This window comes from Hippocampus comes, unplaced genomic scaffold (genome assembly GCF_001891065.2).
Source record: "Hippocampus comes isolate QL1 unplaced genomic scaffold, H_comes_QL1_v1.1 scaffold68, whole genome shotgun sequence".
Classification (NCBI taxonomy): domain Eukaryota; kingdom Metazoa; phylum Chordata; class Actinopteri; order Syngnathiformes; family Syngnathidae; genus Hippocampus; species Hippocampus comes.
Window position 1 is genome coordinate 358,263 of NW_017805625.1, and position 22,801 is coordinate 381,063.

The window sequence follows — 22,801 nt, forward strand, 5'->3', positions numbered from 1 at the left end:
AATAAAAAAGAGGACTCACAACGTGCTTCAGGCATAATTCAGTCACACAATGTTTAGAATGCAACAATTTACATTTTGCAGTTTAGAAAAAAAAGACGAATCAATTAAAATATATCGGTGTACTGAAGGCCACACCAGAAAAAAATAGTTCAATATAATGTTAGAACGTGATAATTTTGTGCTAAAATGAAAAAGAATTCAAAAGAAGAGACACCGACCTACATAATAGGCCTCCAACATTGATCTGCATCGGCAGGAGTTGCTTCCTTTTGTTTGGATCGATACAAACATTTAACTTATCACGTTTACACATAAAATGTATGACGCGATAACGTGATATTGAACCGTTTGTTCATACGCTACCGTACTAAGGATCATATTTAACGTCCTTTTAAACTGCAGCCTTCATCTTTTTGTCATCGCTGTGAGCTTTTCCCGAAGAAGTAGCGCCTTCTGTCGGTCGCGTCAGTAGCTGCTGGTTTTCTTCTTCGTTCTTCTCCGGTATTCTTCGTTTCATCTCCGTTATTCTTCGATCTTCCTCGTCGGCCTTCGTGCTGCTTCGTTCGTCATCTCGCTTCCTGGTTCCCGCACCGCCGCTGAAGTGTCTCCGGCGCACCGCTCAACAAGTCCAAAGTTGTCCAGACACGTTAGTAGGGATGGCCGCCTTGACGGGGAGCCCTGATGCGAGAGGGACGCCGGCGGCACCTTACCTAGAAATGTGACGTGCAAGACGGCAGCGTCTTTTTTTTTTTGGATTTCCACGAGCGGTTGGAAGCGAAGTCGACGGGCTAGCTTTTAGCCACCTAGCGCGCTAGCTGCTCCTAGCTAGACAACCGTCAGCGCGATCCGTTATCCGCCCCGCGCGCGGGAGCTGGCGGATACTTGGTCGGGTTCGGGTGTTCGAACGGCGGGCGTGGAGTCGGCCGTTAGCCGCTGGAACGGAGTGGAGCATGGAGAACAGGGACAAGGTGCAGATGCGGAACCACCCTCGCAGGTAACTGGCGACCTCCTGCCGCTGACTTGGTTGGTTTGTCGTCCACTTCAGGCGACCTCCTGCCTCGCTCCCCGGCACTTAAAATCACTTTGAGTAGTCCTTTCAATTTAAAGCGAAATATGTCGTTGTATTTCATCCGGTGGATGGTATCTCGAATGATTTCCATTTATTTGGAAGTTTGAAACGACTTGATGGCCTCACAGTGGCGCTCTCCGCAACTGCGTGTTCGTTCTACGACAGCGCACGACCAAGTTCAGTGGTCATCGATCGCTCTTATTCAGAAACTGATCCGTTGGGGTCGTTGTTCACTCTACATCACGACAACACGCTTCAATCATTGGCCAGTCCCGATACTTAAAGTCATGTTAAGCGCTATTGGTCTACTGTGCAGTTTTCACACATTTGAAGCATTAGTCAGTCTTAATTACAGCACACTAATGAGCTTTAAGCTATTGTTCAGTCCACGACACTCAATGAGAGGTTTGGCGTTTTTTTTTTTGTTGTTGTTTTTTGTTTTCTCTAATACAGTCGCTGACCCGCATGAGCAGTTTGTCAGTGTTCACTATACTATATTCATTGACTCACCAGTTTGAGTGATGGGTCGTTCAAGTGCACACCAATTGTTTTTAGGGTAATTCCATCGGACTTGTTCTGACAAGTTATTTTTTTGTTCTCCGACACTGACCAAACAGTTCAGCAGTTATTGTTCAGTCAACTACGCTCACTCGCTCTAGGTTTGAGTTATTGGTAGGTCTACTTATTCTACTAAGTCGACTTAGTACAAGATTTCAGTTATTGGTCTGTCAAATTCATACTGGAATCGTTTTTCAAAAAGTGGTATCAAACATCGCTACCAATATTCAAAAATATTCACTTTGGTGTGTTCAGTAGTTTATTAAAGACACGTATCAATTTTGTTTTTTTGTTTTTTACTTTAATTCACTTCAATGGAGAAAATCGATTTGATATTGCATTTCGATCAAATCATGCCACAGACATGTTCTTGAGACAGCTCGAAAGTCTTTCAAATTTTGAACTTTGTTGCACATGCGTGGCAGGCAGCTGAAGAAGCTGAGCGAGGACAGCCTGACGAAGCAGCCCGAGGAAGTGTTCGACGTCCTGGAGAAGTTGGGTGAAGGGTGAGGCCTGCTGCTGTCGCGGCTGTCGCTCTCTCTTCACTTCCTGTTTAGCAACTTCCTGTTTGTTGTGTGCGTGCAGGTCGTACGGCTGCGTGTTCAAGGCTCACTACAGAGAGACGGGAGAGATCGTGGCCATCAAACAGGTTCCCGTCGAGTCGGACCTACAGGAGATCATCAAGGAGATCTCCATCATGCAGCAGTGCAACAGGTGGCCCAACAATTGCAATCGCATGTACTCACGACTACATCTCACAGAAAACAATCCTTGTTCAGACAGTAGCTACACGCCTAAGTACCACTTATGTTCATAGTAATCATTTGCTAGTCATAACAACGTCTACAACTGACTTCATGCACTTCATGCATGCCGGCCATTTGTCTTCATAACTATATACACATGTTCATAACTATTCAGGTTCCCAATTACATGCTGTATGTTCATAACTACATAGCATAAGCATCATAGCAACCATTTCTGTTCATTTCTGCTCAGTCCACATGTGGTGCGCTACTACGGCAGCTACTTCAAGAACAGTGACCTATGGATTGTCATGGAATACTGCGGGGCGGGATCTGTGTCCGACATCATACGCATACGCAGCAAGACGGTAAGATTCAACCTTGTGCGTGCGCGCGCGGACACACACACACACACACACACACAGGAAATACTGATAGCGTTGTAAAGGGAATTGACCATAGCTAGCTTCTCCCTCTGATGAGGTATAAATGCTTTGGTGAAGCAGTATGTGGTTAATTGTTCTTTGTATCACGATTCAAGTTGAAATCAGTTTTTATTATTGTTATTATTGTGACAAGGCTTCGGGTATTTTAATACTTTGTATGCAACAATGGTTGTTTGAAGGTGCTCAATAAATGAAGTTGAATTAGTGCTAACTCCTAGTTAGTTTACTCTGAAATTAAACCAAAAGCAGACATCATGATGCATCCAATCCCCCCCACATACCTCTTGTGTTGACTATCACAACAGCTCTCGTGCTTGATTTGAACTTGAGTGTACCAATGTTTGTTTTGTTCAGCTGAGTGAGGAGGAGATCGCCAGCATCCTTCAGTCGACGCTGAAGGGTCTGGAGTACCTTCACTTCATGAGGAAAATCCACCGCGACATAAAGGCGGGAAACATCCTCCTCAACACGGAGGGCCAGGCCAAGCTGGCCGACTTCGGCGTCGCCGGTCAGCTGACGGTCGGTCCGCCGCCTTTCCTTCCCCCTGCCGTGGTACTTCGGCCTCACTTTCTCTTGCTCCCGGCAGGACACCATGGCCAAGAGGAACACGGTGATCGGGACACCCTTCTGGATGGCGCCAGAGGTGATCCAGGAGATCGGCTACAACTGCGTGGCCGACATCTGGTCGCTGGGCATCACCGCCATCGAGATGGCTGAGGGCAAGCCGCCCTACGCCGACATCCACCCCATGAGGGTGAGGTACCTCACAACCAGCACCTGTCAAACAAATCCGTCCTCAGAATTACGAATCCGTTCTCAAATTGATGAACAACTATTTCATCTAATTCACCAACTCATCGTTGACACATCTTGTTTGACTTCAAAGTGCCGAAAGCCCCTGATTTCAGCCTCTCAACAGCAAACATTTTCCGGATTCTGTAGTCCTTCATGAAAGCAGACTAATTAAATTTGTGTCTCATCCAAATAATACATTTGCAAACGTCTGCTTTTACCTTGGAAAAGAAGGTAACCAGGTATCTGTTCCAGGCTGAAAACCCCCTTTTTTCAAGGAATCTGGTACTTGTGAAGGCTACAGATTACCACTCACAGATACTTATACCAATCCGCTCCACACACACAAAAATGGGAACATAAAATATCGCATACAGAAACAGTTTGAAAAAAACGACATCTCAAGTCATGTGAGAGTTAAGTTTGTGACTTCCATAAATGTGTGCAGGCCATCTTCATGATCCCCACCAACCCTCCACCGACGTTCCGCAACCCGGATTTGTGGTCGGTGCAATTCCGGGACTTTGTGAGCCAGTGTTTGGTGAAGAACCCGGAGCACAGGGCCACGGCCACGCAACTGCTGCAGGCAAGATGCACGCTAAGTAGCGGCTGGGCCCATATTTTAATCACTGTTCCTCAGAATTATTCATCTTCTTTGGGAAAACGTCTGTGTCTTTTCAACTTTGATTTGTATTTGCTGATTTCTTCTTCAGCACGCTTTCATCAAGGCGGCCAAGCCCAGCAGCATCCTCAGAGCGCTCATCAGCGACGCCATGGACATTAAAGCCAAACGCCAGGAGGCGGCGGCGGCGCTCGCCGAGCAGGATGACGACAACGAATACGACAATTCTGTAGGCCTCCAAACATTTGGATTTCTTTCCTCTACTAACAGCAGTGTTTGCTCTGTTGTTTTGCTCAGCAACTCTGGGACGTCGCGTGTGATGAAGCGGTGTATTCTCACCGGCACCAATTTCATAAGCACGTCGCACAAATAGTTCAGTTCGCGCCCGGTGTGAATGCACCATTAATTAGTGTTAAATGCATTGGCTTCAGCTTCTCTGGGGTTAGAGGTCATCATTACGGGGCCGTGATCCTGTTTCCTGCCGGAATAGCACAGGCTTCACTACAGCCCGTAAATTAGGACTTGCCCGTCCAATTTGCAGTATAGTAAACCCCCCAAAAATATTGTTTGATTATTTTCTCCCACATAAGCACAACATAAATTTAGTTAGGATTTTACAAATGCGAGACAAGGTGCAAGGCAAATGTTGTCATTTCTGTCATCCAATCCAATGCCATTTCCTCAACATCTTTTTGGGAGCGCCATCCAGAGGGCCAGTGAGGGAATGTCGCTGGTCAACATGCAGTATACAAGATGAAAAATACAGCGACTTTTCTACAGCGACATATTCGAGGAGCTGATAGGCTTAATCAGCATTGTGCCACCAAAGAATTAGCTGAGAAGGAATTGTTTTTTTTTTTTTAAAGCCACACACACCAAGTTTAGAAATCGGGGGGCCACAAATGAAATTGCGCAAGTTAACTGTCCACTCTTTTATTGATTATTTTTCTGCTTTCCAGGAGGAGGACGAGGTGGACCAGGGCACCATGGTGAGGGCGGGGCCAGGTGACTCGGCAACCATGCGTGCCGCCGGTTCGTTGGGCAATGCGTTGAACGCCGCGGGCCAGCGAGACCCCGACAACGGCGAGGAGGAAGACGCGGGAACCATGCGCTTGCAGCTGGGAACCATGATCATCAACTCTGAGGACGAGGACGAGGCGGGCACCATGAAAAGTATGTCAATGTCGTCTTCGCTTAAAAAAAACGTTCTTGAAAATATGTTGCATGTGCCCCATGAAGCAGCAAACTGCATCTGTTTTGATTCATGTCAGCGGGTGGCCATTGTGCCACTTGCTTTCACAGTTGCTCAGGGCTCAGGTAAAGACCAATCAAGGACACATGACCAACTCCGAAAAAATCTGAGCCACATTCAAGAATTAAGTCCTGGTTGTGCATGTGCGCCCACTAGCGGCCAGCAGGGGGTGCAATGGCATCATGGACGGCAACATCTTTGGAAGCCGCATGACGGACAGCAGCATCCTTGTGTACTGTACAAACGCTGCCTGGAGCTTCCATGACGAAAGTTGACTTTAATTATTGTTTAAAATGAGACGTGGCTATTTTCACTGGTGCATGTTTTGGACCATACACCCAAGGAGCAACAATTAGAAACATGTATTTACAAGGTTTTCTATTTTATTGATTTATTTCTCTATTTTTGGCCATGGAGAAATGGGCCCATTTTCTCATGCGGTGCACAGGGACTGTCTGTCCGTCCGACGTTGTGCCTGCCACAACTACATTCAAGATATCATACCCTGAGTTTTAATGATTGGTGTGTTATTTCAGCCTTTAAGAAAATACTACTTATGTGTGATTATTTATGGCCTATCATTTGAAATTTAAATGGTTACAGTAACAGTCACAGGCGACATTGAAGGAACAACCCTTTTAAGAACCGTAAACTTGACGGAACAACTATCAGGAATAAAAAAAGATGCTGCTCCGCACTTTCACTAGAGACAAAAATCAAAAGACTCCAAATAGACGTAACCAAACACCTTGTGGGAGAAGAGCTTGTATCTTTCTGAGACCTGCACAACAAACGGATCACTTTCACTCAATATGGCCGAGGAATGCTTGAACAGGGAAGACGTGACTTTTTTTGTGTGGAATTGTTTGCAGTACCTTGCTTACTGTCCCCGTGCAGTTGGTTGGCACATGTGCTGCCTAGATGGGCTGCCATGCGAATCCCAACTTTGCTCTGGAACACTGCAACCGTTTTACGTGAATGTGAAAATGGTCATCTTTTCTAAAAACTAAAATTGATGGTTCCAAAACAGCACTTTGAAACAGACTTGTTCCATTTGGACCTTTTCTGAAAGCCCACCTCGACAGGAATGACAGGAAGCAGCGGGGATGCGATTGCTCGGTAACCCGAGCTCTGCTCTGTGAGCGTCGATACGGGACGAGTATTTCTGGACTCACTTGGTCGGTTATAAAGTCGACACCCGAAACGTTCAGTTGATGACACACTTTTATTATTCATGACAGCATCCGGCAGAAATGTGCTCACACATTAATATCGCAGATTATTGGCGGATATATAAGATGATGTCATATATAATTAATGTGTATTTTATGAACTGCAAGTGCACTCAACTGTGTTTACATGAGCGTGACTTTCACAGCAAAGGATTGCAAAACAACAAACACGATGAGGCACATGCCAGGGGAAAAGGGATGCTTACTTGTTTCAAGTTAAAATTTAAAAAAAAAATTTAAGTCAGTTCTTAAAGTCAGTATTTCTCCAGGGGAAAAGAAGTGCATATTACTTGGCCAAAGTAAAAAAAAAAAAAAAGTGGTACTTAGTAGTGTACTGTCACATTTTTTGATGAGTGTGCGGTTTTGTGTGATGGTCAGGGACAGACGAGGCGTCCCCGCCCGCCAAACCGTCCTTCTTGGAATACTTTGAGCAGAAGGAGAAGGAGGCCAGCAGTCCAAATGGAAGACGCGGCGGCAGCGGAGAGGAGTGCAAAGTGCTCTCGGATGCAGATCTGGAGCTGGTGAGTGCAACGCCAACGCAGCGCCTATCCGATATTGAAAAGGTCAGCGATCACATGCCAAAAGGCAAGACTTCACTTTGCTTGAGAGAAAAAAAAATCCAAAATTTGATTCTTGGGCTGCAGATAACTACCATTTTCATGAACAGTTAGTCTGTCATTGGGTAACTTCGTTAACTGACGTGTGTGTTGTTGTGGCGGCGGCGTTCTCAGGTGAGTTCGTGGTCGGTGGAGGACCTGCGTGTGCGTCTGGCCGCCTTGGACCCGCAGATGGAGCAAGAAATGGAGGAGATCCGACAGCGCTATCAAGCCAAGAGGAAACCCATCCTGGACGCCATCGAGGCCAAGAAGAGGCGACAGCAGCACAACAACTTGTGACTCCGCCGCCGCCAGAGGTGACGCAGCCGCACGCTTTGGGGGCTGGGAGGTCAGTGAACATGAACTAACGTGCACACCAAATGATGATTTGTGGCACTAAATTCATCTAAGGACGAAATACAAAGGAAGAACGAAAAGATCGTGCCAGGGCGTTTGCACAAGCAAATGGAGCGCACTTTCTCTCAAAATGCAGTTAGACTTGGACAGTTTCTAGCTAAGGTGCGCTCCTTTTGTCCTTCACGCGAATGTAAAAGTTGCACCATCGCGTCATCCAGAACTATTTTATATTTGGGAGTCCCCCGTTTGTATTTCGTGGCCACCAATGCTTATTTTGCATGCACGTTATCCTGCATCCATGAAATAATATTTTGTGGCCTTAGCGTGGCCGCAACTTTGTATTTTGTGGCCAAAGAATGAGGTTTTTCTTGGCACGTCATACCTCAACTTGGTGTTTTGTAGCGATCCAATCAAAACGTCATTTTGGGCCATCAAATGTGTTATTTGTGGCCAAAATAATCCCCCCCCCCTTTGCATGTGATGAACTTTGGGGACTTTCAACTTTGGAGAAATCATCTGCTCGCCAGCCGTCTTTGAAGATGACAGTGGCGGTACACTGGAGGAGGCCATGTTGCCTTTAGGAAGCCAATGTGGCTTCATCGCACTACTTTTCTTTTCCTGTCTTTGGTTCCTGGCATTGGCATTTTAGGAAGCTCCTCAAGGTGAACATGTCTGCAAAGCCACCCTGCAACTTTGGGTGCACCCTTCAAGCTGCGCGCCGCCATCGTTCCGATGTCACCGGTGCCCCAGCACTTCCTGTCTTGCATACTGTAGTTTTTATTTTAATTTTATTTTTTTATTGTTTTTGGAGAGGATCACATGGTCAAAAAAGGGAACTACTGTTAGTCGATAGCACTGGAGGAGAAAATGCTGAAATGTTTGGGGTTATTTTTTACGAGTCGTAGTCTTACTGTAAGATGGAAGCAAAATGGAAACCATAAAAGTTTGGATTTTCAGGGCAGCTTTCAAAACTTTTCAGGGAAACTTGAGTGCGGCACACTTTCATCTCGTGCCAGCAAAAAAAAAAAAAATTGTCCACTTTGCTTTTGCTGGGCATTTCTGAAGTCTCAGCTTGAATCGTAAAGCCTCTCTGACTTTGAAATCTGAGACTTGGACTTTGCCAATGGATTTGACGCTGGCGGAGAATTTGCTGCTTCATCAATTGATTTGATGGTTTACTGATCAATCTACTTGGTTGGTTGTCGGTTGGCTGATTGGTCCATTCATTTTTCGGTTGGTTATGTCATTGAGCTGGTTGATTACTCGGTGAGTGGATTGATTGGTTGACTGAAAAATCGCTTTTCTGGTTGTTACTGTATACGTCAATTTAATTCCATCCACTAACCAACCAATGAATGAACTCACTCACTGGCCAATCAGTTGAGCGGCCTTTTGAATTACAGCTGAAACATTCCACTTTTTTTTTTTTTTTTAATCATTTTGAATGACTGCGAATGTACAAAGAACGTCAAAGGACCGACTCGTCCAAGCCACTCAACCTTTCCCGCTGACGGACACTTACGAGCCTTTTTTAAAAAAGTTGTTTTGTTGCCTTCAATTCGAATGTTTGCTGTATTTAAGTTGGCAAGAGAATAAAGACCCCCCCAAAAAGCCTTGGAAGGTGCTTTTTATTGGCTTCACACCATTGTTGGTTCAGCTCCACGTGGAAAGTGCCATGTCGGTACGGCGCACAAACACTGAATCGGGAAAAGACAAAGGTATAAACAAAGGTATAAATACAGTTGAGTTGTTGATTTTCTCAAAAAATATATATATTTTTTCAATATGTTGAAATCTTCAAGAAAATGTCCGTTTTTATGCGTGTGCTTTGATTTTAATGCTCAAAAAGCCAAACCGAAACGCTGACGGCCCAGATATACGTACAGTCGGAAGTGGCTCAGTCACCGCGGGCAGGTGGCCGTCCACTCGCCGTGGCCGTCGCTGAGCATGGCTCCTCGGCCGTCTTCCCCCGGGTGGCGATTGCGTACGGCCGCCTCGAGCGCCTTCTGGCGGCGGTAGAAGTGGGAGAACTTGTTGAAGATGAGGGTGATGGGCAGCGCCACCACCAGGGTTCCGCCCAGGATGCAGCCGCCGGCCGCCAGCCTGCCGGCCGCCGTGACAGGCACCACGTCGCCGTAGCCCACCGTGGTCATGCTCACCGTGCCCCACCACCAGCACGCCGGGATGGTGTCCAGGCCCGTGTCCTGAGTGCACACAGACACACACGCCGGGACGCTTCATTAGGTACCACACAAACACAATACGTCCGTGTGTGAACATTTCCACATTTGTGCCCATTCGGTTTCCTCCACACAGCCCGTATAATAACTTTCTACTTTGACAGCTCTCCGCTGAGTAAAGCTGTTCCCAAACTATTTTCCAACATTCCAAAAATTCACCACTTTCCCCTAATTCGCTTAATTTCCACCTTTTTTCCAAGTGTAAAATTACCAATTTTGTAATAAAATAGTGCCCTTGATGGAAAAAAGGTGCAGTCTTTTCAAATACTTTATTTCTAATGAATTAGCCAATTAGCAATGAACGCAAAAAAAAAAATAAAAAGTCATCTTTGATGTAAAAGGATGGATTTTCAAAGTGAACTCATCACGCATGCTTAGCGTTTTGAAAATTGATTTCATGATAATCATGTGCACAAACTAGGAAGTCCCTGACCTGCTGGCACTCGGCGGTGTAGGCCATCCCGGAGAAAACGGACACGCCCACGGCCAAGTAGAGCAACAGGATGCCCACTTCACGGTAACTGTGCTGCAACACAACAAAGTACGCCGCCGCCGCTTTTCAACGGGCTGACGTCGCACCATTTGATTTTTCCCTCCCTGCGCAGCAAGTGTGACTCATCCTCTTCGGCTCATTGTTTTCTCTTGTGGTGTGTTGTTTTGATACTTTTTGAGGTTAAAGTGAGATGTGCATGTGACTTTTCGGATGATTAAGCGACATGAAGCTTGTTTTACATATGATTGATTTGGTGCGAGGGACATTGTTTCCATAGCACAAGAAGACCATTTGTTTTGAGACCGGGTGGGTACTGAACAAGCTCTCTGCTCGGCTGTCCACGCTCACCACTTTACAAGCATGCGATTGGCTTTGAGGAGTGTGCGCGTGTTGTCACCCTGAGCGTGGCCCCCAGGGAGCGCAGGCCGGTGGAGTGTCTAGCGAGCTTCAGAACTCGGAAGATCCGCATCAGGCGCAAAACCTGAAAGACAAAAAAAAAAAAAGGGCAAATGGGAGTCATTCGTGTGGGAGACGCGTATTCCCAGAGTGAGGAGGAAAAGCGGCACCTGGAGCACGCGTCCCAAGTCTCCCAGCTCTGATTGGGCGCCCAGCGCCCAATCACATATGAGCGTCACGTAGACGGGAAAGACGGACGCCACGTCGATCACATTGAGAGGCTGGCGCAAAAACTGCTTCCTGTTGGGAGCCAGCAGGAAGCGCAGCACCACCTGAGGGATGCAAGCACACACATACAACTCGGGCTGAGCAAGTAACTTTTTGTCGAGTTCAAAATGACCTTGTAAATATGTGCAGTTCAAGCCAAATGCATTTTCATTCTGCTACAGCCACGGCGACACCTTTGCTGCCTTGCACACATTCATACCTTGCCATGAAAAGGCATCTCCATTATCTATTGATCGTATAGACAGTGTTTGATCTTATTCTGTTGTTTTAATTTTACAAGTCTCTGGACTTACTGGGCTAACACAAGACCTCGGTGCGTGGCGTTCGTGCCATGTCATGTGGAAATGCGTGTTAGTTGATACACACACATAAAAATAGAAGACCTTGAAAACTTAACTTTACATCTAACTTGAAAGAACAACCAGAAAATAAATGAGTAAAAGCATAAAATAAAATACTAAAACAATAGCCATAAATATAAAATAGTTGCTGTTCTTGCTATGCGCGCATTTACCTCTAAGGGGCAGTGTACATACGCAGAGGCCACACGCTGAGATAAGAGTAGAAGAAGAAAATTGCGCTTGGCTAACTTAAGAGAACTCGTTTTTCACAGGAAGACAGAATTAAATTAATTTTCGATGAATTGCGCAGCTTTACAAAACACAGTGACATTAAAACACGCACACAGAACTACCTCCAAGGTGAACCAGCACGTGCTCAGCGCTTCCACTACGTCGACGGCGGGCTCCTCAATCAAGTTGCGGTCCTGGTCGAAAGTCTGCAATGACGGTCAGGGACAGCGCCGAAGCGGCCGCCGGTCAACGTGGCGTCGTCGACATGGTACTGTACGTGCGAGCCGCGGCGCACCTGATATTCGAAGGGCAAATGGGAGTCATTCGTGTGGGAGACGCGTATTCCCAGAGTGAGGAGGAAAAGCGGCACCTGGAGCACGCGTCCCAAGTCTCCCAGCTCTGATTGGGCGCCCAGCGCCCAATCACATATGAGCGTCACGTAGACGGGAAAGACGGACGCCACGTCGATCACATTGAGAGGCTGGCGCAAAAACTGCTTCCTGTTGGGAGCCAGCAGGAAGCGCAGCACCACCTGAGGGATGCAAGCACACACATACAACTCGGGCTGAGCAAGTAACTTTTTGTCGAGTTCAAAATGACCTTGTAAATATGTGCAGTTCAAGCCAAATGCATTTTCATTCTGCTACAGCCACGGCGACACCTTTGCTGCCTTGCACACATTCATACCTTGCCATGAAAAGGCATCTCCATTATCTATTGATCGTATAGACAGTGTTTGATCTTATTCTGTTGTTTTAATTTTACAAGTCTCTGGACTTACTGGGCTAACACAAGACCTCGGTGCGTGTCTTTCGTGCCATGTCATGTGGAAATGCGTGTTAGTTGATACACACACATAAAAATAGAAGACCTTGAAAACTTAACTTTACATCTAACTTGAAAGAACAACCAGAAAATAAATGAGTAAAAGCATAAAATAAAATACTAAAACAATAGCCATAAATATAAAATAGTTGCTGTTCTTGCTATGCGCGCATTTACCTCTAAGGGGCAGTGTACATACGCAGAGGCCACACGCTGAGATAAGAGTAGAAGAAGAAAATTGCGCTTGGCTAACTTAAGAGAACTCGTTTTTCACAGGAAGACAGAATTAAATTAATTTTCGATGAATTGCGCAGCTTTACAAAACACAGTGACATTAAAACACGCACACAGAACTACCTCCAAGGTGAACCAGCACGTGCTCAGCGCTTCCACTACGTCGACGGCGGGCTCCTCAATCAAGTTGCGGTCCTGGTCGAAAGTCTGCAATGACGGTCAGGGACAGCGCCGAAGCGGCCGCCGGTCAACGTGGCGTCGTCGACATGGTACTGTACGTGCGAGCCGCGGCGCACCTGATATTCGGGAAGGCTTTTGACGCACATGACGGTCAGGGAGGCCAGCACCACACCCACCGACGCCACGCTGAACAGCTTGCTGGGAAGCGAGTAGCCCGGATTCTCCAGCGTCAGCCACAGACGCTGGCGCGCGCCGCCGTACCGCACCTCGGCGAAGTGTTGCAGCTCCCTGTCGAAAGAGCAGAACGAGAGGAGAAAGATTGAGAAATGAACTAAGAACAAGTGTAGGAAGAACAAGGATTGTCGAGGATGGCGCATTTCTCACGTGCGCAGTCGGCATATGTCGGCGTGCCCACCGGCACAGCCATCGTCGCTATCGCCGTCCCAGCTGATCCGGCGGCGGGTTCCCAGCTTGCGCTCGTGATAACGAAAACTGCAGCACGAGTCCAGGAAGAACTCTTCAATGCCCCAATACTCCATCTCCTGACTGACCCCCCCCCCCAAAAACGGCAACAATTAAAGCCACCCTGCTTCAATTAGAAGCATACTCATCATCGTGTTTTAGGTTCACAGATCATGAACCCAATAGGGGTGAAAGGACTCCAAGTCATTCGAGTACCTCCATTTTAACGCGACTTCCTAACCTGAATGAGAAGACGCACAGCTCCTCCATGACGTGAAGTTTTCCCGTCTGATAGAAGTGCAACACGTACGGGAACAAGCCGGGATTCCTGTCGAAGTAAAATTCCTTCTGCTGCACATCGTAGTCATCGCACACCTGCAGATTTAGTCGTGATAATTATTCATTTAATAATATTGAGATGTTCTATCAAAACTCAGCATAGTTATGCACCAGTACAATGATGCACTGAAAGATAATTATCGTATTGCGAAGTTCATATCGTGATCAGATTGTATTGTGATGTTTGGACATTGTTACATCCCTTTTCAATTCTGCACTTATGTTCAAAAAAGAAGAGTTAGCCCTTTCTGGTCAGCGGCGCAACTGTCTTTTGTAAAACGAGAAGCAAACTGACCTGCAGGATGTCCTCTTCCGAGCGGCACTCCAGCAGTTTTCCCAGCCTGGTGTCGGGAAACTTGTTGAGCGTGCTGCAGCGGAGGCTGTGCCTCAGCCCGCCCACGTTCACGTGCACTAGACCCTCGCCCGCATCCGGGTGCGCCCTGCCGCAACCACGACGTCCCGTCACCATGCTTACCTGCTGCTTGCAGCACCAAAAAAATCAGTCATGAAAAAGACGTTGCTTGTATGGCAGCATATGTTTCTCCAAAACCTCTACGTTCCGTTCAGCATTAATGGTGCCTTCACAGATGTAGAATTTACCCATGCCATTGGCACTAGCACAGCCCCATACCATCACCATGACTTTTGATCTTCGTGTCCATTAAGTTCTTTTCTTCTTTGGCCCGGGGGACACGACGTCCACAATTTCCCAAAAGGATTTCAAATGTCGACTCGTCAGACTACAGAACACTTTTCCACTTTGCATCAATCCATTTAAGTTGACACATTGTATTACAAAACATCTTGAGATGTCATGGTCAAAAACTGCACACCTCCTCATAAACATTGTGTGACATTGAAAAGGGACTCACTGCAAGACACAGTGTAAACATTGCCAACAGCATTGTACACGGCTTCCTAAACATCACCTTGTTTTCATATTAAGGGCGACCTTGCCGAGGCAGGACAAAACATCGCATCCATTACTTTGTAAACAATGACATTGTGAAGGACATGATGTTGACAAAAGTGGCGTGCATGACGCTGTGGCCCGATTGATTTTAAAGCACAGACCCCCGCTGAATTTGAAGGTCACTGCAAAAATGAACACAACTCTTGGTGACGTCACAGGTTGCTCGTGCGAACGCCACCGCCGCACATGACGCCATCAACTTTCGGTGCAAGTTTTCATGGTGTAACGACCAGCTCACTCACCTTTTGGCACCACTTTCGAGCCGCTGCATCCTTGGAAGTCACACGAAGCTCACTTGCGAAACTCTTGCGAAATAAGATCACGCAATGTATGCCAGCGACAGCTATTAATGACGTAAGCAATTAGCTATCAATCAAAGTGCGTTCACTGCCGGGGCTCGGTGCGGCTCATCTGCGCTCGCTCCATTGCCCGTCCCACTTGTGAGACTTCGGCTATTTCCGGCACTTTCCGCGAAGGAGTCGACTGTCCACGTGACCGTCGGACGCTTGAAGTCGTTTATTTCTTCAGTATCCTTGTTTTTGTGTATTACGAGTAATATCGTCACATTGTTCGTCAATCGATACTGAAAAGACTTTGGTATAAGAACTATGAACATTGTTATCATAATTCAATCACATCAGTTAATGGGGTCACGTTTTACAAAAAACATCTCATGTACTTAACCTTAAATCGAGATAATGATGGCCGGTGCTAATCTGTGACAACAGCGCGATCTTGTGGCCAACATGTGCTTCTGCACCTGAAATGGAGCCCAAATATTTCATAGGCTAACAACCATTACTGTTCATGAATTCAACTTTAACAACAACAATGACGTCTATGTTATAATTTTAACCATCCCCAGCTTTACTGCACTGTAATGTAACGAATGTAATTTTGCGGTGAATTTACAACAGTATCTGACTGCGTTTTATAATCATTGTAAAGTACTGTTAAATATTCATCCCAAGTATGTAAATTAACTGTTAAATCAGACAGTCAACAAGAACAGTAGATAACTGTAATTTAAAAGCATAAAACTATGGATTGCTGTACATTCCCGATGTGAAAACAGTGTCTTACTGTGTTAAAAAAAAGTGAAATACCGTTAAATATTGATCCCGACATGTAAATTAACAATTGATGCTTGGGCGAGAGGATCAAGATGTAATTTAATAGTCTGGCCGGGGAAGCTCTGCAAACGCGAGTTTTGACTTGTGAAATCCTGGGGGGGCTTTCGAAGCACACCAGCAGGGGGCGCTGCGGTATCGACACCGGGTCAGTGCGCAATTGTCGGCGAGCTCACTTCGCGGCGGCCAGCCGGCAAACGCGCAGGGACTACAATGACAATTAAAAAAAAAACACATCTGAGGGCTCACGGGCCGCTGGAAGGACCGAACTTGAGCCTAAACGAGCCATTCACGGCACATTTGCTGCCGTTATCCGAGTTGCAGAGCCAATCAGCTACTGGCACACTCGATGGAAATACAGTGAGCGGAACATAGGCCCACTTTCAAGTCAACATACTCCAACACACATACACACACACACACACACACACACACACACACACACACACACACGCACGCGCACAATTCGAGAGCAGAACTTCCAGGAAAGTTTCGCTCTTCTGGGAGACCCCCCACCGCCCCTTAAACGGTCTACAGTCAGGCTGTAAATCTCAGTCTAATGCACACCCACACACACAGCGGCGGGGGAGGGGTAAAAACCAGTCCCTGGGGATAAAAAGAGAGCAAGCGAGTGGGCAGTCGTGAAGACATCCAGAAGACTGAACAAGTCTATCTCTCAACTGTGAGTACTTGTAACATCTACACGCGCACACACAAACACACACAAGACGGGTCGGGACACATGATGGACAGGTGAGATTGTTGGAGCAAATGTATGTCTTTTTAATCTGTCGACTTGGGTTTTCAGGTATGTTTTGTATGTTTGGATTGTGAAATGTGAAGTATTTCAAAAAACATTTATGATCTTTATTAGTTTGTGTTGTTTTGCCTTTTCGTCTGTCTTTCTTAAATGTCTATTTTTATGATTGCTTTTAACAGTTTTTGATGTCCCTGACATATTTTCACTGTACCGTTTTTATCTTGTCTTTTGAGTTGCACATTTGTGTAACAATGTAATATTTCTTCACAAATGGAGGAACGCCAAATGAAAAAGAGAGAAAAGAGAATATAAAGAAGAAGCTTGTGTTCATGTCAGATTGTGTTCTGGTGCATCAAAAATGACCGCCCACCACCCCCACGTCAGCCATTTGCTCCAACTTTCCCAAAGAGGATTTCCTTTCGTTTCGTTGACCCATGTGCAGCATGTCACCTCCAATTGACAAACATGGTTTAAACGATGCAGCGCCAGTTCTTTGTTTTGGCCTTCTTCCCGGCCAGCAGAAGACCTTTCCCCTCTATGGGCCTTCATTTCAGCACGGCCTCTTCCAAATGTCCCAAAGGTTGAATCAAACAAGCGTCCCAAAACACGCAGAGAGCTGAGTGAGGCTTGCGTAAAAGTGCCTCCCCACAACATATGTACATAATTTGGAACCCGCTGTTCACATTGTTCCCTGCAATCGGGTTCTCAGAAGTCCAAGTCTAAATGATGGGATGAAGGGGTGAACCACACAAAGCAGGCCAAGCCCAAACGGCGTCCGGGCCTCTCCGCGGCGTTTCCGTTCTTGCCGTTTTCTCGCGGTTGCTATCAAAAGCCCTGGTGTGCGTCAGAGGGATCCCGAGGTGCCACGGCAACATGGCATGTCATGTACATTGGGGGGAAGAGGATGAAGATGCTGATTAGGCCTTTGCTTGGCGGGCTCGCTAACGATGGGTCGGAGGTCACCCAGCGGTCATCGCTGGCTCTTTTGAAAAGGCTCTTTGAAGTCGCCCCTCACCCTCAGCTGTCATTAAGAGCAATTACGGGCATGCGGTGAGATGACTTGTTGACTTGCCTTTGGAAAGCTTCAACGACACTCTGGATGCCCAGCCGGTTGCCCACCGATGTGCCCCTCCTTTGAAACCCAACCCCCCACTTTGAAATAGTCATTTGGAGCCCTACCTTGGACCTTTGGACCCCAGTTTAAAACCCTACTTTGAAATATTACCTGAGATCAAAAACCTCATTTGGAGGCCCTGACCCTCCTATAAAACCCTAATTTGAAATCTTAACCCTTTTTTTAAAACCCGAATTTGGAATGCAAATCATAGATTAAAACCCTCAATTGAAACTGTAACCCTCGTTTGAAGCCAGACTTCAAGCGCTGTGGTCGCTTAGATGTTGGCAGCCAGGCAGGAGGGCATCCCGCTTGTCTTCAAAAGGCGTTCTACATTGTTGCCACTAATTTTCGTCCATCAAACAAACAGCAGGCAGCGTCAGGCAGTGCGGCAAGATGACAAACAGAAACAAACAGAAAGTAAAGAAACCAGGAGAGAGGACCAATGTGGGGAAAAGCGTCCTTTCGCCACTTCAGTCTCAGCAGCTCGGCTTGTGTGTGCAGGCGTGTGCACGCGCCCGTGTGTTTGGAGGAGGAATGTTTTGGAAGCAAGGTTACTGGGGTTCACCATCAACATCCTTAGCGTTTGTGCGTGCGTGCATTGCTGCTTGTACTTTCTCAAGCGGAGCGGAATGTTCTGCAATCCAGGGTCTGGCTTTTGGCATGACTTCCCGTCTCTGGCCCCGCTACTTCCTCGTCGTCTACGTGCTGACGGGGACCATGGCGACCGGCGAGCCGGCCGGATGCAAGATCCGCATCACGGACAGAGGCCTGGACATGCGTAAGACCATACGGCCATGGCCGAGACGCTGAGCTGCCAAATGAGCCTCATTGTGTTTTTGCCTAGTCAAATGGGAGACGCAGAAGTTTGTGGAGGAGGAACTGAGCAACATCAGCATGCCCGAGATGAGCGGCAAGGAGGGAAACTTCCAGTACACCATCAACGAGTATGTTGTGCCACGCACCGCGCCCGCATCAACTCACACTTCAACACAACAAGTTAGCATCAAGCTGTGGCGTAATGCTGCGCCGTAACACCACGGTGTTACGCGGTGCGTAATGCTACAGCATAGCGCTACTACGTAGTGCGATGACTCAATGCTACGGCATAACGCTATGGTGGAATGAAACAACGTAACGCTATAGTGCTGTAACACTCTAGTGTAATGGAACACCGAAACACTGCATTACACTACAGCATAACACTACAACGTAATGGTGGGATGCTATAATGTAACGCTACACTGTACCAGGATTACTTTGACATAATGCAATGCCGTAACGTTCTTTCTTAACACTGCTCCGTAACGTAACACCATGCCGTTCGTTGTAACACTGACGCAATGAAACAATGTAATGCTATGCCAACATGATCATGTAACACAAGGACATATAACGCTTTGGCTGAAGCTCTGGTGTAAGGCTACAGTGTAACACTACACTGTGTTGCTATGACATAACACAGTGACATAAAGTTGCAATGTAACACTGCGCCATAACACTCCAATGTAAAGCTAAAGCATAACGCTAAGGCATAACGCCGTGGCGTAACAGTACGGCACGTTACATGCAATGGCACAGCATTACGGCCAGCTGACGTTGCGTTTGTCGTGTGGTCCAGCGTGAAGATCAAGGAGCTCAACCTGACTTACGCCAACTTGAGCTTCCTTCCCGAGGCGGGTGTGATGTTTGACGTACAGAACTCGTCCATCACGCTCAGCTTCCACCGACGGCTCCTCTACTGGTTCCTGTGAGTTCCGCCGCCGCCGCCGCCACTGCCGCCGCCGCCACTGCCAGCTAAATGACCAAAGCACTCGCGCACGCGTCAGTTACGACACAGGAAGGATCGAGGCGTCCGCCGACGGCGTCCGCATCAACACAGCGCTCGGCCTGGGCCGAGACGCGCTCGGACGCCTCAGGATCAACAACGTCACCTGTGAAGCCAAAATCCAGAAGATGAAGGCAAAGTTCACTGGAACGTTAGGGTAACGTGGCCGACGGCGACGGCGTCCGGAACGTCTTTCACCAACGGCGTCATCGTCACCGCCCATTTCTTCCACAGGAGAGTCTACGACTTCCTGGGCAGGTTTCTCACCACTGGCATGCGCTTCCTCCTCAACAAGCAGGTGTGCGTGTCTCTCTCTCACCTGTCACTCCCTTGCCTGTCTGTCTCTTCATCAATCTTGCATGTCTGTCTATTGCTTATTCAGCTGTTTGCCTGTCTCACATCTGAGTCTCACTTGTCTGTCTTCCACCGATCTCCGGGTCCGTCTCTCAGCAGTCCGTCACCTGGTCATCCCTGTCTGTCTGTTTCTCACTGTTCTGCCTTCTACCAGTCACTCTCTCACCTGTCTGTCTCTCACCTGGCTCTCACTTGTTTGTCACACGCCTGTCTGTCTGTCACCAGTCTATCACTCCCTCTCACCTGTCTCACATCTCTTTCACATGTCTGTCTCTACTTCCCCTAATTGCCACACATCTGTCTCTCACTCGCTCACCTGTCTGTCTCTCACTTGTGTCTTCCTCACACCTGTGTGGACCGGTCTCGATGTCTCCTTACTGTCTCTCTCCCTGTCTGCCTTTCAGCCTCTGTCTCACGAGCTTCCACCTGTCTCGCTCTCTGAGAGGGCCTCACTTGTGTGTCTCTGACATGTTTGCCTCGCCTCTCAGTCCCTCCTCAGTGCGTCTCTCACCTGTCTGCCTGTCTTACCACCTATCTCTTTCTCCTGTCTGTCTCCCGCCCATTTCCGACTCACCTGCCACTCGGCCGTCTTCCTCCCACCAGCGTGTACTCCCTGTCCCTCTGCCGTTTAACATGTCTCTCTGCCACCCGTCTCACTCAGTCTGTGTCTCGGCTGCGTGCGGGTAGATCTGTCCGGCCCTGCAACATGCGTCTCTAGTGCACATCAACTCCATGCTGGAGAGCATCCCGGTGAGAACGGAGGTGGACAGCTACATCGGGATCGACTATTCGCTGACCGACGACCCGCTGGTGACGTCTCGCAGTCTGGACATGAACTTCCGAGTGAGACGCGTGCACGCACACGGTGGGCGGCGCCGAGCAACGGCGCGTGTAGATGACAACATGCGCGCGGTTGCCAGGGGATGTTCTTCGAGCTGCGGGACGAGAATGACACCCTGGTCAACTACGCGGCGGAGCCCGTCATCCGAGAGTATGACCGGATGGTTTACTTGGCGCTGTCCGAATTCTTCTTCGACAGCGGCCTCTTCTCCTACTACAAGGCGGAAATCTTCCAGATGAACATCACCAATGACAACGTGAGCCGCTGCCGCCCTCGCGCCAGCGGGTGAGGCGCTCGAGTCTTTTGACGTTTTGTGTCTTTGTCAGATGTCCAAAGATCTGGAAATGCTGCTGAGGACGACCTACTTCGGAACCGTCATGATGCTGGTGAGTGACGTCGTGTCTTGGATGTCTTTGACGACACGTGCCTTTGCCACACCGTGACCTGTGCTTATCGTGGCTGTCCTTTGCGTGCTGCTGATGTCGGTCTTCTGTGTCTTTGCTGTTTGCTTTCCATCGCTGTTTTTGCATGTGTCTTGAATGTTTGTTCTCCGTGTCACTTTAACACAGGGTGCGGAACTCAGGTCCTTGAGAGCCGGTTTCCTACACGTTTTAGATGTCTCCCTCGTCCTACACATCTGTCTTTGATATCCATCATCGTGTGCCTTTGATTGTTTGACGTCCAACTGTCCTATGTGTATTTCCCCAAGTGTGTCTTTGATGTCGACCTAGCCACGTATCTTTGATTTTTTGAGATGGTTCTGGTGCGTCTCGTTGATGTTGTCTTTCCAATGTGTTTCGACATCAGTTTTCAGGAGTCTTTGATGTCCGATAGGTGTGTTGTGTCTTTGATGTCTGTCACTGACGTGTCTTCAACCACCAAGTACAGACAAGGCGTAAAGACTTGGCCTTCCGATTGGTTGTTAGAATCCGGCACTGATGGACTCGCCCGTGTCTTTGGAACTGGCTGTCAACGCTCCGCCAAAGTCCACCATCAAGACGTCAGGCGCCACCGTCGCCATGACGGCCCTCGTCAAGGTCATGCTGATGCCTGCCGGCCAGGCACCCGTGCTACTCAGCAGTATGACCATGGTACGCACGCACGTACGGGACTCATCTTGCCGAGAGTTCCCAAAGAGGTCAGGATGTTGTTTTCTGTGCTTCTCCAGGAAACCAAATTTAACGCCAAAGTTTTCATCAGAGGAAAACGTCTGGCGGTACAAGCCGACCTGCGCAGGTCAAAGCACGCTCGCAGTCGCATGTACACACGCGGAAACACGTGCACACGTCCTCAACGCGTTTTTGACTCTTTCAGGTTCAAAATCTACTCCAACCAATCAGCGCTGGAATCTCTGGCAGTAAGGAAGCTTCTCTTCCGTCTTTGATGAGCTGTTTTGTTTGTTTGTTTGTTTTTATGTCCTTGGATGTGTTTTTTCGTGAGGTGCCCTCCCCCAACCCCCCAACATGGCTTTGTTCAGTTTTTTGTGTGGTCTGTCTGCTTTTCATTCACTGATCTGTTGTCAAAATGTAAGTTGATGTCCTCCGCATTCGCGCCATATCTTTAAAATCTATTTTCCATGTGTGTCTTTGATGTCTCTTTTTTGAGCTTCCTCCTGATGTCTGGCCTGTAAGTCTTATTGTTCATGTGTCTCTCGTGTGTCTGGCACTCATGTCTTTGACTCATCTTTTTGTGTGTGGTGTCTTTAATGTCATTTTTTTTCGTGTTTTTGACATGTCACATTTCATTGGGTTGTTTTAAACGTCTCCCTCCCCCCACCCCCCATGTCTGACATCCATCAGCTGATTCCTCTGCAGGCTCCTCTGAAGACCATGTTGCAGATGTCCGTGGTGCCTCTCATCAACAGTAAGATGACATCCGCACACGACACGCTTGAGTACGCGCTCATCATGCCGCCTTGTGTGCACGTGTGCGTGTTTCCAGACTGGACCAAGCGAGGCGTTCGTATCCCTCTGGCTGATGGTATAGACCTCGTTGAGGACGTGGTGGAGTATCACAACGTAAGTGTGCGCGCGCGCGCGTGTGTGTGTGTGTGTGTGTGTGTGTGTGTGTGTGTGTGTGTGTGTGTGTGTGTGTGTGTGTGT

At 47.7% G+C, this 22,801-nt stretch overlaps 3 protein-coding genes across 4 annotated transcripts in view; 2 read left to right on the forward strand and 1 right to left on the reverse strand.

Annotated features, from left to right (window-relative positions):
- The first annotated feature begins 493 nt into the window (after nucleotides 1–493).
- LOC109522371 (serine/threonine-protein kinase 4-like) lies at nucleotides 494–7,989 on the forward strand. The gene is made up of 11 exons (XM_019880893.1): nucleotides 494–994; nucleotides 2,053–2,133; nucleotides 2,213–2,341; nucleotides 2,627–2,741; nucleotides 3,174–3,338; nucleotides 3,406–3,573; nucleotides 4,060–4,197; nucleotides 4,325–4,462; nucleotides 5,193–5,406; nucleotides 7,096–7,238; nucleotides 7,449–7,989. Exons 1-11 carry the CDS (start codon nucleotides 951–953, stop codon nucleotides 7,611–7,613), a joined length of 1,500 nt encoding a protein of 499 aa, XP_019736452.1. The 5' UTR covers nucleotides 494–950; the 3' UTR covers nucleotides 7,614–7,989.
- A 1,218-nt stretch (nucleotides 7,990–9,207) lies between these two features.
- Nucleotides 9,208–15,458, reverse strand: LOC109522157 (potassium voltage-gated channel subfamily S member 1-like). Its single transcript, XM_019880468.1, has 13 exons — nucleotides 14,915–15,458; nucleotides 13,995–14,177; nucleotides 13,602–13,735; nucleotides 13,283–13,444; nucleotides 13,015–13,186; nucleotides 12,842–12,925; nucleotides 11,955–12,191; nucleotides 11,782–11,877; nucleotides 10,970–11,131; nucleotides 10,801–10,884; nucleotides 10,344–10,436; nucleotides 9,555–9,874; nucleotides 9,208–9,367 (listed from the first exon to the last, which is right to left on the reverse strand). Exons 2-12 carry the CDS (start codon nucleotides 14,166–14,168, stop codon nucleotides 9,572–9,574), a joined length of 1,701 nt encoding a protein of 566 aa, XP_019736027.1. The 5' UTR covers nucleotides 14,169–14,177; nucleotides 14,915–15,458; the 3' UTR covers nucleotides 9,208–9,367; nucleotides 9,555–9,571.
- Nucleotides 15,459–16,387: 929 nt separating this feature from the next.
- pltp (phospholipid transfer protein) overlaps nucleotides 16,388–22,801 on the forward strand; it is a 7,082-nt gene continuing 668 nt past the window's right edge. For both annotated transcript variants that reach the window (XM_019880895.1, XM_019880894.1), the window contains exons 1-14: nucleotides 16,388–16,555; nucleotides 18,325–18,457; nucleotides 18,524–18,623; nucleotides 19,298–19,426; nucleotides 19,506–19,661; nucleotides 19,739–19,802; nucleotides 20,546–20,701; nucleotides 20,779–20,955; nucleotides 21,026–21,085; nucleotides 21,626–21,790; nucleotides 21,868–21,935; nucleotides 22,014–22,056; nucleotides 22,499–22,562; nucleotides 22,641–22,717. In XM_019880895.1, the coding sequence (XP_019736454.1) occupies nucleotides 18,340–18,457; nucleotides 18,524–18,623; nucleotides 19,298–19,426; nucleotides 19,506–19,661; nucleotides 19,739–19,802; nucleotides 20,546–20,701; nucleotides 20,779–20,955; nucleotides 21,026–21,085; nucleotides 21,626–21,790; nucleotides 21,868–21,935; nucleotides 22,014–22,056; nucleotides 22,499–22,562; nucleotides 22,641–22,717 (1,377 nt within the window). In that variant the 5' untranslated portion in view covers nucleotides 16,388–16,555; nucleotides 18,325–18,339. The remainder of the gene's footprint in view (nucleotides 16,556–18,324; nucleotides 18,458–18,523; nucleotides 18,624–19,297; nucleotides 19,427–19,505; nucleotides 19,662–19,738; nucleotides 19,803–20,545; nucleotides 20,702–20,778; nucleotides 20,956–21,025; nucleotides 21,086–21,625; nucleotides 21,791–21,867; nucleotides 21,936–22,013; nucleotides 22,057–22,498; nucleotides 22,563–22,640; nucleotides 22,718–22,801) is intronic.